This window comes from Epinephelus fuscoguttatus, linkage group LG14 (assembly GCF_011397635.1).
Source record: "Epinephelus fuscoguttatus linkage group LG14, E.fuscoguttatus.final_Chr_v1".
NCBI classification, from domain to species: Eukaryota; Metazoa; Chordata; class Actinopteri; order Perciformes; family Serranidae; genus Epinephelus; species Epinephelus fuscoguttatus.
The window spans coordinates 31522814-31542388 of record NC_064765.1 but is presented as its reverse complement, the minus strand read 5'-3'; the positions used below and the strand labels follow the sequence as shown (position 1 = coordinate 31542388).

The window sequence follows — 19575 nt, the reverse complement described above, 5'->3', positions numbered from 1 at the left end:
CTGTTCACCCTCTGCGATCTGTGCTGGTTGTGGTGTGAGCCATGAGCTAGAGGTGCTGTGTTTGGGTGGGAACCACCTCCAAAATAAAGCTCACGTGTTGGATTGAGCTTTTACTGCCGGGAAACACCGCCCTCCCGCGGAACACGACAGTATAGCAAAAATAAGACCACTTCAGGACTAAACCATTCACTTGGCAACGAGGCGATGCATTCACTGATTACCAAAAGGCTGATAAAACAAATGAAGTAAAGTATTGATATGGTTGAATTAATAACATCGTAATTTTACCAGATATAAATGATGACACATGTCCCATTACAGGCATTTTGTAATATTTGGCAGGATTGTTTTGTTCCCCGTGCACTGAAGAGGAGTGGTGCGGTCCGATAGTATTGAAGGCAAAGCTGAAAAACGGTTTGTTTTCAACGAGAGGAAGAAGCGTCGCTGTAATTCGCTGCTGCAGCACCGATTTTTAAAAACGGTTGTAACATTTATTTTATATCTGGTTGGTTGTCGGACAAAACCTTTCTTTGCTCGCCATGGCTCTGTGCGGGGGTGTTGGAGCCATGGCTTTGCCCAGCGAGCTTATCGTCCACATATTCTCCTTTCTGTCCGACCGAGACAAGCTCCGGGCCTCGGCCGTGTGTTCACGATGGAGGGAGTGTCTCTTCTACCCCGCGCTGTGGACCGAGCTTAAGCTGCGGATAGGTGGTGGCTGTAACGGTGGAGGCTCCAGCTCGGAGGAGACCCCGAGGCTGGAGTTCCTCATGCGTAAGTTTGGTTCATTCGTGCGGGAGCTGCAACTGGAGCTTGCTCCGGTGGAAGGCTACCTTAGTCCGCTGAACAACGAACCGTCGTCCACCAGGATGGACCAGCCTGAAAGCGACCCGCAGCTCTCCGAGCGATGGAGAGACGCCATGGCCACCTACTTGGACCAGGTGTTGTGTGTGTTCTCCAGCATCCGCAACAACAGGTACAGATGAATTTGCTGTAAATCTCATATCTGAGTGTGTGTTTTGATTACGTTTCAGGAATTCGCGTGACACCATCTCCTTTTTGTAATTTCATAGCATTTGGTGCGTCGCAGTAAGCTAGCGGCTAGCTAGCTAGTTAGCTATAAACAAACCCTGACATTAGGAGTTACGTAATAGGGTCATGTCTTTGCGGCGGAGTTAGCAGCTAGCGTTTTCTTAATATCTCTGTAGACGTCATCATTGTAATAGCATTTATTGCTTATTCTTACATTTTCAGTAACCAAATACTGATTTATGTCTGATACATGCTTCTATGCCAATGTCAAGTCAAACGCTCGTCTGTGTTTCTATTGTTGCCAGCTCTATTTTCTATGTTACACTGGGGTCTTCATACCAGCAGATACAATGCAGCACTGGTGGTGGCTAGAGAAGGCTTTGTTGGCTGTGACTTGCTGATATCAGCACTGACACACACACATATACAGTGTATGTGTATATACACATTTAGCTCTGGTATGTCGTTGCATACTGTTGGATGTTCTCACCTATGTGCTGCATACATGAAGTCTAGCCACCTTACTAATGTCACCTGTGGGAGTTACTATTTTGTGAAACGTTACTATGAATGTTAAGATTCCCGATTACAGTGCAGAACTTCTCTCTGATACACCTTCTCCCACATTCTCTATTATTCTCTACAGTGCTTTGTAGTGTTGAAACAGCACCCATCCAGTGCTGTGCAGTTCATGTCTTAGTTCTGCTGAGGGGGCTGAAACCATTTCTGTTGTCTGACTTCTTCTCATTGAGCAGCTTTCAACATTTTCCATTCATAAGCTGACTGATGAACCCGGTCTGTGTCCCAGTACCATGCTGCACACTAACTCTAGCATGATTTCCAGTTGGACACTAAACAAAATTCTGTACATTCAGATGTCAGTTTATAAACTGAATTTGCTTGATTTGTAAGCATGGTTTTAGTGGATAATATTGTCTTACTGGGCAGCGCTCTCTCTTTAAGAAGCTATTGCCACCTCAGAATTTGGAAATTGAAGGTTTCTTTGGTTCATCTCCTGTCAATGTAAAACATTACATTTTATTGATTTCTTGTATACCACGGAAGCTATGAAGATTTGCATTTATACTGTAAAGTAGCAAGTGGATGTGGATCTGGGTTTCAGATCTAGTCTGTATTAAAATTCAAATAGAAATTGCTGCAGGCCCAGTGCAGTTCCTTAGTTCCACACTGCCCTAGCATATCTGCAATAAAAATGTTGACTGGGCAAGTGAGTATTTTTAGCAGTTTGTCATAGTAAAATGTGTCATGCTCAGCTAATGTTATTTCAGCGCTATTTCCAGTTTTTATCACTTCAAACCAGTTGACCACTGATAAGGACAAATGCCAGCTGTCCTATCTAACTTCAGCTCCCATGTTATCTGGTGGCAAAAATTGAGTTTTTCCATTCAGCTAGCACTGGTCCAACTCTACTTGTACATGTTCAAAATAATGAGAACAGATAACTCATTGTTCCTTTGCTAGTGAATTTGCACACTAAGTAGCTGCACGTGAGACTGCTGTTGGTTTCACTGCAGAGGCATTTTGTGAAGCTTAGCTCTCAGCTCATTTACAGGAAGTGGGCTCCATCAAACATAATGCACACAGTACCTAGCAGGTAGGCTTATGTCGTGTGGCTGCATAATAATCTTTTTCCACAACTTACAACCAGTGATCTTCCAAACATCATTTTCAAAACAGATTTAGACGGCCTGTTTGGAAGAAGATAATTGGATGCATTTTGACCTCTAAGCTTACCTTTACGGCTGTTGACAGCATCAACTTTTGGCATATAGTCTGCTGCTTGATTGTCTATTTTGGGTACCAGGATATAAAGGGCCCTTGGCAGCAGTGCAGCCAAGTGCAAGGCAGCCATAACTCTGTCCTGATAGGAGACGACCCAGCAATATACAGAACCAGGGCTAGATTTGATTACACAAAATGGCTACAGCTTGAGGTAAGAGGTAACCACCCCCAACCTTGTTTGGATTGGAAATGGTTAAACCTAACCACCAGTCTAGCTACTGCTGCCTCTGTTGAAAATTTCCAAGCACCCCTTATGCACTCCATGTGATAGAACCAGATACACAGCTTAAAGTAGTAATGACTTTAACAAATGTTGACAGAGCAAACAGGTGACCATAAAAGCATCCTTTTATTGTTATGTGACTAGGTTTGGTTCTAGTCAGTCTGTAAAGAACAGGCCACAAAATATAATGGGATATCATTCTTTTACTTGTGACACAGGTGTCTCTTTTTACCCCTTTACCAAAAACATGGAACAGGTTTTGTTCCTGTTACTGAACCTAAACTGGTTCAGGTCCTAAAAAGTTGGGTCTCAGATGAAACCAAAAAATAACAGGTCTTCCTTGATTTGAAGTGCAAACCATGACAACATCAGTGGGCGTGTCATATTCTACAGATAGGAAAGAGAAGATGGAGAAGGCAACAATGGAAAGGCCAAGTGAGAAATTGGCAAGAAGAAAGAGCATGCAGTGGTCTCTGTAATAGTTGGTCCATTTGTTTTTTGGGAAAAAATGCATTTCTGTAATAAAAAAACAATGTTTACATTTACTTTTGTTATTCTTTACTTCTACTGTGCATTGTGCGACGCCCTCCGTTGATGACACATTCTTGATTACAATGGTTCTGCGCAAAACTGGTGGAAATGTACACTGGTTTACTAGTACCACTGTTCTGTGAATCCTGAACAGAACCGGTTTAAGAACCAGGGCAAATTTGGTGGAAAGGGGTAACACTGATGTTTTCCAATTGTTCATTTTGAAGAAAATGACTTGCTGAGCCCATTGTTGTTGAAGGTAGTACCTGTCTGTCATCTCAAAGGAGAGTGCTTAGCTCAGAACCTGAAAAAATATTGCTAATATGACTTGTTAGCATAAATTAATCTCGTATTGTTTACTTCTTGTTTCTTTTTTACATTTATAACGTTCTGTCTCTCTCATTGTCTAGAAATCTGCGAAAGCTCAGCCTGTACGGAGACACCTGTATTCTGCAGCAGGAGGGACTATTGGACAGCTCCAACCTGCACCAAATTCACCAGGGGGATAAAAAGATCAATGAGTAAGCCCGAGCATAACGACATCCATTTGTGTTGAATGTCAGAAATGGTTAGATTCAATATTTGTCTCTATCCACAGAGTGGTTATTTGCATTGTAACTAAAACATACTTTATATAGGACTGCAACAATATTGTTCTATGGTAATTGATTCATTGCAGAACATGAATGGGCAAGATAATATTTGTTGTGTTTATATGCGTCTGCTCTGGTGACAGCTGCGGGTGGAGGCATTATATTTTTGGGTTGTCCGTCTGTCCATCTATCCCACTCTCATGAATGCAATATCTCAAGAACACCTTGAGGGATTTTACATAAATTTGGCACAAACGTCCAGTTGAACTCAACAATTAACTGATCAGAATTTGATGGTAAAAGGTCAAGGTCATTGTGACCTCTCAAAACATGTTTTTGGCCTTAACCTAAGAATTCAGATGCTAATAAGGACAAAATTTAACCCAAATGTCGAACAGGATAAAATGATAACATTCCATATATAAAAGGTAAAAGGTTTATTTCACCGTGACATCATAATGTTATGCAATAAGACTTCTGTGGCCGTTATTCAGCGCCATAGCTCAGGAACAAAAGGGGAGACATTTAGTCAGATACTGAATAGGTGACACTAATCTTGGGTGTCCACCATGTATCTGTAATGATTGTGTAGATCTTCTGTGCTGCCGGATTGATGGTGTGTGTGAAACATCCATATATTCAACATCATCATTATTTGAAGCATTGTCTTGCCTTCCATCATGGCTACATGTGAGTCTGGACACATGGATGTAAAATGCAACTTGACTGGTTGGCAGAGGCACAAAACTGAAAGGTGGTTGATAGAGTATTACATCCCTTGTTTGTCATTGCAAACAGCGTGTGTGTTTTTTGGTGTTTCTGAAGGATGATAAATTTAAAAAAAGAAAATGGGGAGCGTTCGTAAAACAGTTTGTCATCATCACCCAGTCAGCAGGCACACAGCACCCCTAGCTTCACCACACCACAGCACACAACATTAAACACGCTCACTGTGTGTGAACAGCTTTCTGTCAACAAACTGTTGGTATAATGTAGCCTAGACTGCCAAGGTGCAGCAGACTCTTTGGATTGCAGTCTGTGAAGAGGGAGGGATTGTTTAGAGACTGAGAGAGCAAATAATGATGTCATGCTTTTAAATGAACCACTGTGCCAGCATGCTAATTCGCAGATATTGACTCTTATAAAAAATTAGAATCTTCAGTCAAATGTGAAGTTATGTTAATGCAAGCCTCTAAAATATGAGAAAATGACCTTGTTGATAACAGTAGAATTCTCTCAGCTTTGGCTTGGAAACATCAGGCTTTTTAAAGTGTAACAATATATCCTTCATGTTGCACATGTTGGACCTATTTCAACATACACAGCCCATTGATCCAGAACAGTATACAGGTCATTGCCAATCTCTATAGCCTCTCCCTTTTGGTAGGGCAGGATTTTGTATACATGGCAACCAGTGTGGGTTTGTTCTGCAACTCAGTCGTGATGAGGAGGATGGCATTATACTAAAATACAGTGTCAGTTGATACCTCCTTATGTTCTACTTCCTAGAACAGGTCTGGAGAATACAGCGCAACCTAAATGATGCCAGATCATTTTTAATAACCTCAATTTAGACAAATATTTTAAACAAAATGTGTTGGAATATAATTGGCCTGACTGCCCAAGTATTGTCTGTGTGTTGAGTAAATATTTGAGATGAATTTTCTAAATCAAGGCCACAACAGAGTTTTGGGTGGGATGTTCTTTTGATTTAATCAGTTTTACATTTTTATATAAAATCATAAAAAATATTACATCTTACATCTTCGTGCAGTGTTTTTCTGTTGCGTATCTTCCTCTTTGCACAAATGTATATTGAGCCTTTATTTTCTTTATATACTCATAAGGTTTATTTTCAGGATGAAATGTGACTTAATTTGATTTGAGCTGGCACACACCGCTCTTGTGGTTTTTTAAATGTAACTTTCAGGAAGCTTTGGTCATGCTGGCAAAGTGAATTGATGCTAATTCTCTTCCTCCCTCTCTCCTCCTCCTCCCCTGTACTCTGCAGAATCCAGCAATTGTTCATGGAGTTGTTGTCTAACAGCAGACAGCTGAGGTGGTTGTCCTGTAGCTTTATGCTGGGTCTGGTGACTCCCTGCTCCTTAGCCTGTCTGTCAAATCCCTCAGCTGAGACCCTGCAGCACCTCAGTTTACTGGACCACCAGCTAGGTATGTGTTGGTGTGTTTCTGGATCTTTTTTGTCTGTAACTGTGTAAATGTAGTTATAGCTCCAATGAAAAAGGATTTCATTGGTTTAAATCCATAACAGCCTATAGCTTTGATAACTGTCATGGTTGTAGAAGTGTATTACATTTGTACAAATTGTAACCTCTCTTGATTTTCTCCCAGGTCCCCTCATCTCACCATCAGAGTTGGATCGTCTGTCTAATCTTCATTCTCTGGCTCTGGATTTCTCTGATTTGACATCTGAGCTTTGTGGTCTGCTGGCATCTCCACGCCGAACTCCACTGCATCGCCTCTCCCTGCTGCTCAACGGGGCTGCCCTGGAGTTCAAACCATTAGAAGGGACCGCTACGGAGGACGATTGGAAGGCACTGGTAATGCAACATGTTTCATTGTTTCTCAGTCTCGTTGGCATCCCTGGAAAAAAGAAGATTCCAAGAAAGCCTTTTGCTCTATTTGATAACAAGATGTGATTGTTTGAAGTGCCCCATGCCAATGAAACAACAGTTACATAGCCACTTTTTGAGCTTAATACTGCTGCCTCCAGCTTTGAGTTAGAACAAATCTGTGTGTACATGAGTCAGGTTTCCCTGATCCTCCACAGATTCGTGTGAGTGCCAACCTGCGAGTGTACATCATGGCCCTGGAGGTCGACAGCTCCGAGCTCCTCAGGGTCCTGAAGCCTAGCCTTCCCCTGGAGCGCCTCCACCTCGACAGCTATAGCACACTGGTGACCGACGCTACATTGGAGCTCATCTCTCAGCAGTACAACAAAACGCTGACTCACTTCCTGCTCCTGAGGGATGACCCCGACTTCCCTGACCTCAGCATCAATCGGAACGAAGACCCGTTGGTCCTCATGGCATGGAGGTGTACTCAGCTTGCTGTACTCGTCATACATGGTGAGTTCGGCTTGTTGTTTCAGGGATATACAGTTGGGTTCATTCTGGTCTGTACTGGGCCAACTGTATGAAGGAAAACACAAGTTGCTGTATTGGTTTAGACCAAACTATGGGTTGGAAGCCAAGAGAAACAATACTGACATTTAATTTAAATCTTAATTGCTTTTCATCACATATTACTACTACTATACATTAATTCCAGTTTAGCTGTTGAAACGGTTTTACATTCAGCTGTGCTTGTCAAAAGTGCTTTGCTCTCAAGAAATGTGAACTTTCCAAAATCAATGCTCTGATTTTCAGTGGCATCATTAGTTGTACTCATGGTAACTCAAGATAATGGGGCGCACAGTAGTGATGTAGCGAGATGTAGGAATGGGCGATACATTGATTATACTTGGTGTATTGCAGCTTTTTCCATGTGGGGTGTATAAAATGACTATATCACAAACACTGTGTACAAATTATCACATCAGTTTTTTAAGCCACAGCATGAGACTTGCTTCAGCATTTTGGTTCTCTCGCTCTGTCCTTTGGCTCTCTGTCTCACCAACACAAAAAGGAAAAAAAAAGACTTTTTGTGACTGCAGGGCTCCAGGCCATTTAATCACATTTTGCAGCCATGGAGCACCAGTGTGACTTGTCGATATTATTAGTATATGAAGTGGAGAGATGTTGTGAACTGTAGTGAATAAATCATTAAGTTTAATAGTGCAGCTGTAACGGTTTAAGTCTATGCTAACTGCTAACATCTGAGCAGAAGTTTAATTTTAATAATACTTAATCTAACTTTATTATATCTGTATTTTGTTTTATTTTAACAGTAGTTTATTTAGTAGTTTAGTGTTTTAGTAGTCTACAATGGTTTAGAGAAGATTTCAAAACATTGAGATATAACATATTGTGTATTGCAATATAGGCTCAAAATATTGCAATGTTATCTAGGCCATATCGCCCAGCCCTAGTGAGATGCAACCATGGCTGGCCATTGAAAGCCACTAATGGGTTAGGCTTAACACATTTTTGTTGTTGTTGTTGTTGTTGTTGTTTTTACCCAAGAGGTAGCAATACAAAAAAAACTGTTAATACAACAGTAGCCGTTATGGTTAGCAAACAGCTGCCTATTTACACATCCAGTAGACACAGAGGTACATTAGCATTTATTTGTGGTTGTGTTTCTGGCCACCTGATGGATTTATGTCCAATATTCAGTCATCTTTTAGCTTTGTTTTGCTCTCCACCACCTCGTGAGAAAAAACATTTAGCTTGTTAGCTGCTAAATGTTGTCAAGTGAGTCACTTAGTTTGTCTGTCTGGTGTTTGGTGCTATGCAGGTCGCATAAAGTGGGTTTATTTTCATTGAAAACCACTTCCTGCTATGTTGGGAAACAAAGCTGATGAGAGTGAGAGTGAACCAAACAGGTTGCTTGTAGCACAAAGTGAAAGCAATGCGCTGAGGATAACCGCAGATTTTGGTGGTCATAATTTATGAGTTAATTTCTGTGAGAAACAACTTAAACATTACACATCATTTCATCCATAGTTATGTAAAAGTATTGATTAGAGCAGCTTTAAGGCCTGCTTTGTGTCTGTGGGGTAGCAGTTCTCTGTGTGGGAAGTGAAATCTCAAACAAAAAGATTTGCTTATTTTTAAATAACATGTCTTTAAATCCTTTACAACAGTTGGTCTATGCATTGCAATTCATATTTCTGTTTTTCGGTACCTTCAAATGCCATTTACAGGCATTGTGTTCAAATTAAAGTTCCTTCTAAGCAGCTATGTGAGATGAGGCAATGATGAGTGACAGAAAGGAATTCCAATCATAATGATTACAACCAGTATCATCATATATTATGTCATTGTTTGTACCCAGTGGTTCATCAAGTGTAAAGCTGTGCAGTGTGTTTATTATTTATCCTTATTAGTCCAACGTCCCTGAACACATCTCTCTCTGTAGGTTACACTGTATGGTCCCATAACTTGGTAGCCATCTCTCGGCTGCGAGGCTCCAGCCTTCGCGTCCTGACCGTCTCTGAGGAGAGCATCGACTTTGATCCAGACCAGTCGGTGTGCATGGAGGGCGACCCAGTCCATAACCTGGTCAAGGAGGTTTCCCTGGGCCTCGGCCGCGTCTGGCACCCTTGCCTGGATTCCAGCCTGGTTTTGTCCGAACCCACCCAGCACTTCCACCGCGAGCTGCACGCCTTCAGCATGGGCATGTAGGCAGGGACAGCATGTCCAACACATCACAGCCTAAACTGTGTCAAGACCAGGCCAGACCCACCAAGTCCAAGTCAGCTCAGACTTCTGAACAAGGCCAGAAGCAGACCTAAGTGAGAAATATAAACTGGATCTTAAACTAATCAATGAATTATATTTATGTGAGCTGATGTGACTTGGTTGTTTTTATTTACTTACATTATTTTCACAACAGTAATAATAATATAATTATTACATACGTTGCATTTCTTTCCCAGGAGTTTTAGCACACAATCAAGTCCTACCATTTTCCAAAACATTCCCTGTTTTCTTGCTTTGACTCTTAATTATCTAGTCAGTAGCTTGGAAAAACAGATGAAATCTTACATGTTTTAACACATTTTCCAGTGAATATCCCATTTTGAAGTGGGATATTCAAATTAAAACTTATATTTGTTTAGTTTGGAGTCATACCAATCTGTGGTCCCTGGCCACAAGCGAGACTTGAGTCATGATCATTTTAAATTTGTTTGCTAAAATGGGTCACTCTACTGCTTCAAATGTCCCCTTGTCTGGCACGGCCCAGTCTGGTCTGGTCTTGATCGACAAGTATTCAGAGCTCGATGTCTCTCCTCCACCTTAATAACCTCCAGAGCCTCTGTATGATGTAACCTTGATTTTTTTTTTTTAAACTTTTTTTCATTTTAGTTGACATTTTGCCATCTCTCCCTGCTCTGTGTATTATCTTGTTTTTTCCTGTGTGGTGGTTCCCTTGCCTGTATAGGCTTTGTGTGTATTTAAAAACAGATATATTATTATCCTGCTCACACCTAGAACAGGACAGGCAGGCGGGTTGAGTGATGGACCGGTGGGATTTGGGGGGGGGGCAATTATTTAGTTTAGTGAACATATTTTTCTTTTTTTTTTTTTAACCTTTGCTCTGTGTCGGTCTGTCTTTCCGCTCCTTTCTAGCAAACGTTGGCGTTAGTAAACTAACCAATCAATCACTTCCTGAGTAACGCAACCTTAGCTGCTTCTTCTGTTGCTCTGATAGAGCACCTTGTGCACTTGTCCACTAGTATGAGAGCCTTGGCAGCAGGGTGGGAATCTCCACTGTACCGTGGCTGACTGTGGCAGGTGCTAATCAGTTGTAATGCTGTTTTCAGCAAGAACCATGTCAGTGCTATGACTGATTTGTGATCATTCGTAAATGGTTTTAGTAAGGGTCTTGAGCACCTTACTGATGGTGTTATGGAGAATATTGTTACATGCTTACAGCCAACACACTTCCCACCCTGCTCACTTGTCGACTTTTCGGGAAAACCTAGCGAGTCGATTAAATAGGGAGCCTCGTCTTCCGACTGACGTTCAGAGTCAAACTATAAGATTCAGCCGTCACAATACAACACCCTGTCGCTCTGTTTATCTTGATCTGTAGTAAGCTGGTAGTAAATCTGTGCATCTTTTTTTCTGTATTCAGGATGAATATAGCTGCCTTTGCTCTCCTTTAGAGGTCCAAACTAAACCTAACTGGTATCACTGGTTCCAGAGCCTTTTGGTATTAAAATGTCAAGTCTTCAAGTTAAAGAAAAGAAATGGAGCGTGTATCATAATATGAAGGGCACTGAGATTAAAAAAACCTTCAAATACTTCTGCATTATTCTAAAGAGGAAGTAGGTTTCGATTCCATAATGCCATATATATATTTAAGAAATCTCTGACTACTTCCAAATTCTTGGTGCGGCCATGCAAACAAAACCGCTTCCCAAGGTGGCAAATACCAAACCCAGGTTTTGCAGTCACGCCAGCAGCTTTGTAGGCCAGAACTAGTTTTTCTCAACAGTGGATTTCTTGTTATGGAGTAAAAACGTTTCATGATAAAGAGCAGGGAAAAGAAAAGGATGCACTGAATGTACCTAAACTCTGAATCTCTCATTCTGTTGGCCAGTCAGGTTTTTGTTTTCTATTGAAGGCCTACTGTGTAACTATATTTGCCTCAGAAATTTGGCAGGTGCATATCTTGCCACAACAGTCACGGCTGCTAGATAAATGCGTTTGGACATTGTAGGTTCCACTGACGGCCAACGGTGGTTATTTTTTCGAGAAGTGGCACCTACAGCACAACAAGGTTTTGGGTCATGTGGCGTATTACTGTGGCGAAAACATTCTGTCAGTCTCAGGTAGGCTTTTAACATCACTATGATCAGGACAGCGGTGGTGATGATGTCGAGTAGGATTTGTGAAACAATCAGTATGAGATGTTGTTGTTATTTTTAATTTCCTTTGAGTCACAGTTGCCTTGGAAATAGCCCTTTGTTTTCTGGATACTGTTGTTGTTGTTGTTGTTGTTGTTGTTGTTAATGATGTTGTTTATCTTGCCATCTGATAAACCCTGGCTCCACCTCGGTTGGGGGGGATCAGTAAACCTAATCATACATTTGTTTTCAAAGATTAAGGTTGATAAAGACTGAAGAATGGCAAAACCTGTTTGCTCATTGCACATGTTTTATATCTCCAGTAGTTGTTGTGGGGGACAGAGAGCAGCTGTGGAGTGAAGGAAATCCATGCTGTCGATAAGAGGACCTGCTGGGCCCAATTAATGTCTGAACTGAATGTAGTCAATTTTCTGGGGTGAAGTGATTTCTGCCTGGCACAGTGGAGGCTGTCTGGCTGTGCAACTGCTTGTTCCTCAGGCTTTCATTAACTAGGGCGAAGGCACGACTTTGATTGAATCATAGTCGCTTTTGTTGTCTGATTCTAGCTTCTGACAATTACGACGGCGGGGAAGGGAGTCACCTTTGCCCTAACAAATGAAATACTTTTTTTACTTCACTCTGTAGAAGTACAAGCGTGCCATTGTCAGGGCTCCAGCCGGGCATTGCCGACCAAATATCTTATGACCAGATGACTGGGCCGAGTATGGTTAAATCTGATCCTTCAGTGTTGTGACTGCTGAAACATTATGACAGCTTTGGTACACTGGTGTCTTATTAAGGCATTTCTTGAGCAGAGCTGGGATTTTAACCAGGAAAATCGGTGTTACGTTGGTCTGTAGAGCGCCAAACTTTCAGTAGTAAATGCTGTCAAGCAGCCATTGTCGGGAAATTCACCCTCCCAAATGGCTTCAGTTCACTTGTTTTGCACACCATGGCGCTTTAGAAGTCGGGACAATGGCATCAAAGACTGTGAAGGTTCATATCAAGGTCTGTAGTTTCCAAGGTTGACCTGCAGTTTTTCCATGGACTGATATGGATCCTGAATTACACAGTGTACCAGCACTTTGCATGGTTCAGAAAGAATTGGTCCTAGTGGTGGGCCTGTGGTTACCAAATGTTTGCTCATCTGTTACGGGACCTTGATGGTTTAGCCATGATAATCTCTCTAGTCCTTGGTCCTTATCTCAGGATAAATGCACTCTGGTACCAAGAATTTCTTTGAAAGGCTGTCTGTGGCTGTATGTAGAGCTGCACACTCACACACTCAGAGAGGATAGCAGTACCAACATGACATATTCAGACCAAACTATGTTGGTTTTTATCTTATCTTCTTCCTCCTCTTGTCTAATTTTGTCTCTCATCTCATTTTTATAGCTCAACTTTGCTCCTTTAGGTGAGACTTAAGCTGTTATAGGTTTGTACTGTGTAAAGGCATTATCTGATAAGGAGGGAAGAATCACAGCACTCAACAGTAGAATGTAATTTCACTCCACATAGTCACCTGAGCTGAGCACATAGGTTTTTACAAACAACAGACAACATTGTAAAAAGCTGATTTTACAACTCCACTCTCACCCACCATGTGTGCTTCCTCTTCTCAGGTCCCTGCATGTTACTGCCTCCACGCTAGTCAGATCGCACCCAACCCAAAATAAAAGAAGGGGCTGAGGTTTTTCTAACTATAATATTCCCATTTGAAAAACATATTAAAAAAGTGGTGTTCTAATCAAAAATTTCACTCCCACACACAAAAAAAGTCTTCCTGTATGGAAGCTCCAGGACAAATTCTTTGTCAAAAGTTAAAGTTTTTGAGAATTTTAGAAATTATAGAAATATTTACAGTCACACAAAAGCAGAGAGAAAGGTGAAAGATGATGCAGAGAATATACATGAAAGCAGAGAGGCACTGCAAAACCATGTCTTCTTTATTAATGCTTCTATTCATTTTTGTTTCTTCACCAAAACACACCCACATTTTAGTGAAGATGGCAGGGAAAGAGCTCTGTGTTGTCCTCGCAAGGAGAGAAGAGACAAAGCGAGACACTCCCATAGAGTTTGGCAACATAGGTGGCAAACATGGTCAGAGTATGGCACAGCATTTGAAAACTCCTATCAGTGAGAAAATGACTGATCCCTGATCCTGTTGTTTCATCACTCATGACTAAATATTGAGCCATCTTGTGCCTGGAAGCTTCTGGAGTCTCACTGCTTTTCAACCTTCTGCTCTCCCCAAGTTACTAGCTCTGTGTTGTTTGTAGATGTTGCTGTGATTGTTAGTTCACTCTTTAGGGAAGCAGCATTAGAAGCTAGCTAGGGTCTCAGAACATGTTTCAGCACACGTGTGTTTTAATTGCTCTCGGAGCGTTCTTGTATCTTCTGTGCAAGGTTTCATGTAAGCTTTCAAAAGTGTACCCAGTAAAAATGTGTGAATAAGATGGTATGACCGTGTATGAACAAGTTGTCAGCAGTGCAGCCGTCATATGTTTTCTGCATGTGTGTGTGTGTATGTGTGTGTGTGTATTTAATGGGAGGCTTGCTCATGTTCAGCAGTATAGTCTTATCACTTCAACCGCAGCAGGAAACAGCAACAGAAATCCTTCGTTCTCAGGGTACAATTGGTTTTCAAGAAGAGGAGGAGGAGGAGGGAAAGTTACAATAGCTCAGGCCTCTAGCTCACTCATATGAATAGTAGGAGTCACTGGATCTGTTCTCCTCCCTTGATGTGTTTTTAAGCTGCCAAAGACCACAGTGGAACAAACTTAGCCCAGACACAAGTCTATCTGAAGTGCCCATGTACGCACACACTGGCAGGAGGCTGGTCCAGTATTCTTTCCTACTCTACTACACCTCCTTCTATTCTGACATTTTGTTCTTTTTCCTTAACCTTAGTGGTTCCACTCCACTCATGGTTTCTTCCACTGAACTCTGACTACTACCAATCTGTTGATATACTATGGGCCATACTGTGCTGGACCAGGTGTCAACAGTCTGTGGTTGGCATGAAAAGAGACCAAAGCAGACCTGTGCACAAAGATTTGGCCAATGTTGTGTCCGTTGCAGCACCCTATGTTTAGAAATGTAGGATTTCACACTAGCTGTATACAGTGTGTGTGTGTGTGTGTGTGTGTGTGTGTGTGTGTGTGTGTGTGTGTGTGTTTGGAAGGCACAGTTAGACATTTCTAACCAACATACTTACTGAGGGTGAGCAGAGTTGTTGCACAACTTGTACAAAGTGGCCAAATTCCTATCTGTGAATGGCACTCAGGGTCTACACTGTATGTTGCTGAGGCATCGTAGAGCAAAGCAAGGCCTTTCTAGTCCAGTGCAGTATACTTCTATAGTGTGACAGAAGCAGAGACGTCTGGCCACCATATTCCTCCCTCTCTCTTTTTTTCCCATCACCTGTTTCACTGTGAGGAGTGAGTGAATGTAAAACTAAAGGCGAGGAGGACGAGCAGTTTGGTTTAATCTCAGAACACGCCAGGGACTAAACACTCCCTCTGATGCTTCCTGAAGCTATTTCTGACAGTTTGTAGCTTCCCAGCTGGGACACAGGTTGGCATGCCTGGTCTGATATGATTCATGGCGAGCCTGTGGCCAAGGTCAAATTTGATGGGAAGTTTTTAGTCCTGGGCTTTTTGGAGCTGTAAAGTGATTTGCTGCTAGAGATCTGCTAGGAGCAGGACATTCCACATGGGGGTCGCTCAGGCCATCTGACTTGCAAACAGTTTACTATATGGCTTAAGTGTCTGCATGAAAATTAGACTCTATATAAATATATGCTATATTTTTTTTACTTTTAATGAGTTGGTCTGTTTTCGAAGGGATCAGGGACGCAGCTAGTATCGACTAGTCACACCAGATTAGCAGCTGGTCTGAGCAGAGTGGAGGTGTGATACCATTTCGAGGTGGTTATTTAAAGTGTGTTGCTCTTTTAAAGGTCGTATGTGTTTCTACTGTGTTCCCGCGATGCCAAGCTTTGCTTTCACCTGATGCTCCAGCATCCCAAGGCCATTTTGGGGCCTTTAGTGTCGGGTACACAAAAGGTCACAAGTGTGAAAGCACCTCACACTGACTGTGTGCTAAATATGAGGACTAGCTGCTCTTCCCATGACATGAGTTGGTTTCATCTGTTGGATCAATCGTCCAGATTACAGAACATCACAGTACATCAAGAGGAAGTCAGTCTGCATATTTAGCACACACATGAATGCACATAGGCCATATTCAATATGGGCACCTTGAGTCTGGGCTGGGCTTATTTATACACCATATGCAGACAGAGGTTTGTGTATGACCATACTGTGTGTACACAGAGCAACTGATTGACACACAGCTAGCAGAGCCTTATTTTTAATGAGTTCTGCCGTTCTAATGACAAGGTTGAAGGCTCTAGAGGGGAGATGAGGTGTCAGTTATTCAGGAGACCATTACCAGCAATTACTGTACATTGATGCAGTCACAGCCAGTTCAATCTGCCCTTCTGACCTGTTAATGTTTTGTTTATGTTTTTTGTTTTCTGTGCTCTTTATATGCATTCATAGAGAAATCCTGGAAGATATCAGGGCCCCTGTGACCTGATGGGAAATTGAATCCACAGAGCTGGCCTCTAATGTAATCCATCTGATACAGTCGGCCTTTGACAGCTTATTAAAACTGTTGTGATGGCAGAGCTGTAGATATACAGGGATCTGGGTGCGTCTGTCCTACTACCAGGCCCATTAACACAGAGCTGACACATTTGTGCTAATACTTGATAGCCAATACTAACCATAGACATGGACAGATGTGCTAGCGTGTGTTGTTTTAGTACCAAAGCAGCAGACTGTGTCAGATCTGCATCAGTGTAAACGGGCTCAGAGCCACAGGCAGACACACATCAGACATGACCAGTTTCACTTCCACTCTGATCATTGCTCAGACTCGATGCCAACTTGAGAGTTTCAGATGTTGACTCTCGGGATGTGTGCAATGTTTTAGAGAGTAAAACTAGCCGTAGAAAAGAGGTAGTTAGAAGGTTCTGGGCCTAAAACCTTCCCTTAACCTCTTTTCTGAAAGGATTACTGTTAAGAGACGGGGTTTCTTCATCACAATGTGAGATTTCAAATGCTTCCTGTTTGTTTTGTGTTTTTACCTAAATGCTAAGACCATAGACTACTACCAGTACATGCAAGACTTTGAATAGGCTCACATTGGGCTGGACACGTGCAGGAATGTGAAGAATCTCATTAACATCCTGATATATGTTCTGTAACTTGGAGAAAAACACTGGATGTGCATTGCACTGGTATAAAATCAGTCCTGTGTAACAGATATAGATAGATGTGTATAAAGCTAGACAGGATCTCAGTGAAGGGGAGGTTCACACAGGGCAAGGCCATTAGCAGTTAGCCACACTGAGAGCCTTAGAGGAAGTTTGGATTCTCCAGTTTTTAATATCAGCCGCAGCTGACACTGAAACTGATTTTCCAGACAGCTTGTAATGATCATCTCAGAATAACAGTGACATTAAGGGTATTATCATATACTTGCCACATTGTATTTCTAGAGAAGAAACAACAAAATGGCACTGAAAGCATAACCTGGCCAAACTCTGTCAGTAGCTGTGGTGCACACCCCGGGGGTTGGTGTAGCGCCCGGCTGTATAAATGAACTGATAGATATTCATGCTCAGTGTCAGCCAACTATCTTCATTTAGATCTCAGCTACTGTGGCTCTGATGTTTCTGGCTGCTAAACAAAGTCTTTCTTGTAAAGTCTGGAGAGCCAAACCTCCTAATTAGCCAGGCAGGCAGGCCTGCTGCCCAGTCCAGCCTCACAACTATGCAAGAGGAATGCATATAATCCACACTCTTCTCTCTTTTATTTTTCTTTATTTTATTTTTTTTTCTTCATTTAGATTTTCTTGTTCTCACTGTCACGCAGTAGAAATGAAGACGTAAACTAATAAGAACTTGCAATGACAATACTTGGCCTTATGATGATTTATGAAATCTTTATCATTTTAGTTTTAAGATCTTTTGATTCTGGTCAGCCAGCCCAGCGACAGCAGCGGTGACGGCGGGCTCACTCTTGGTCTCTGTGAGACTGGCTAGACGGCCCCAGTTTTATCGTGGTACGAATGTTGTGCATTTGTTTAAAATCAGGACAGTTTGCAATAACAGCAGTCTTACTAGTGGCCACAAAGGGGCACAAGCAGTGCTGACAGCGCCCGGCTGCGTCTTTAGAAAACCGTAGAGGAAGAAATATAAACTATATAAATAGATATATAAACTCACACAGTGCATATTTGTATAGGTATCAACAATGCATTACCGTGGTATACTCTTATGCAACACATGTCCGGGTTCAATTTATGAACATGAAGTATATTATAAAATCACACAGACTTTGTAAAAACAGAAGCTATGTTGTGTGTGTGTTTTTGTTTTTGTTTTTTTTTTCCTTTGCGAAAATGGTTTTACCATCCTTAATGTTGAATATTCTGAGCGTTATGTTCCTGTGTGATTGTGTTTGTTAAAGTGAGCACATAGCAGTGGGTTTTACCTTCTTTCTGTAAGCAGGGAACCAGGCGTAACCCAAAATACAGCTGGAGCAGATTTCAAACTACATGAAGCGTATTTTAAGTATGTGTCATTCATGTCAAAACTGACCTGAGCACAGTTTTACAACTACCTGAGTGTGAGCAGCAGAATGGAGCAGCAAAGTTAAGTTCCACTCCCAAAACTTTCCTCTATTTGCTCATGAATTAGAACATTTTAGTTGAGAACTTGGCTTAATCCACATCTGTGTAGCTGCTCTTAAGTTAATTTAAGACTAAAATAATATCAAACTGTGATTTGAAACCTTTCCAGCTGTTTTTTGTTTTGGCCTGCAGGGAAAGAGTCCTCTCCAGCTCAGAGGGCAGATTTTATCATAGACAACAGTGTTGATTCATGTTGTGGAGAAAAGGGAGGCTACATTACAAACCTCCATGTAAAACCTCTTAACTGACAGATGGCCTACACTTGAGGGGTCAACCTGCCGAATGTTGATTTGAATTAATGTCGAATGAATGCTTCTCTTCTTTTAGTCAGTGAATAAAAGCATTAAAAAGTTGTTTGCTTCCGCTGTCTTATTGTTTCTTTACCTCCTGTTTTCAGCTCCAGCAGCATTCTGGGTACACACACATAGTTTTCAAATTGTGTAAACTGTATATGGTGAGTAATAAAGCTGTATTTCATCACGTCAGGGTTGTGCTCACTTGAAAAATGTACAATACAGATAACAAACTCCGTCCGAGAGAGGACAGCAGATGAGGAGAAAACACTGAATATGAGTTCTCGTCAGTGGACCGAGGCAGCACATCACTGCACTGCAGGGCTTTCCCTCCAGTGAGGGGGCAACATGAAACACTTGCAAATGAGATTCAACCGCTGTCACCATGACAACACAGCAATGGGGAATACAGGGAAAGTGCTGGTTGGTGATGAGCAGAGAGAAGGGAGGTGAGTGGTAGAGAGAGGACTGAAAGATTGAGGCAAAGAAGAGAGAAATGATGGTTTCCCTCTGCTCACACTGCCCTAATCAAAAGAAATATAAGAACAAATTAAAGGTATTATATTTAGAAAACAGCTTGCCTAACCCATGGAGTAACCTTTTCATTTAGTCCCTTTAGTTTTAATAACTCTTCTCAGTGCTCAGGAGGAGGGTTTACGCTTCAAATCACATAATGATCATGTTTCATTCAGGGGAAAAACCATGGAGGCTGCAGATAAGTAATGATGATGCAGCCAAAGGCCACACCTAAAAACTGTCAAATAAGGGTGCAACTCTTTTCACTTATTGTCATGAAGAAAATAATTTTCACGTTTACCAATAGTTCATTTTACAAGTAGCCTCAGTGATGTAAATATT

The 19575-nt window shown here is 41.7% G+C and overlaps 1 protein-coding gene across 1 annotated transcript; it reads left to right on the top strand.

Annotated features, from left to right (window-relative positions):
- Positions 1 to 412: 412 nt before the first annotated feature.
- Positions 413 to 18777, top strand: LOC125900550 (F-box only protein 33). The gene is made up of 6 exons (XM_049595608.1): positions 413 to 973; positions 3997 to 4107; positions 6191 to 6351; positions 6532 to 6740; positions 6971 to 7268; positions 9223 to 18777. The coding sequence occupies exons 1-6, from the start codon at positions 540 to 542 to the stop codon at positions 9486 to 9488; spliced, it is 1479 nt and encodes a 492-aa protein (XP_049451565.1). The 5' UTR covers positions 413 to 539; the 3' UTR covers positions 9489 to 18777.
- Positions 18778 to 19575: the final 798 nt, after the last annotated feature.

Coding starts and splice junctions, on each gene's coding strand:
- LOC125900550 (XM_049595608.1), top strand. CDS start 540: ATGGCTCTGTGCGGGGGTGTTGGAGCCATGGCTTTGCCCAGCGAGCTT. Junction 4,108..6,190: donor GGGGATAAAAAGATCAATGA/GTAAGCCCGAGC, acceptor TGTACTCTGCAG/AATCCAGCAATTGTTCATGG. Junction 6,352..6,531: donor TTTACTGGACCACCAGCTAG/GTATGTGTTGGT, acceptor ATTTTCTCCCAG/GTCCCCTCATCTCACCATCA.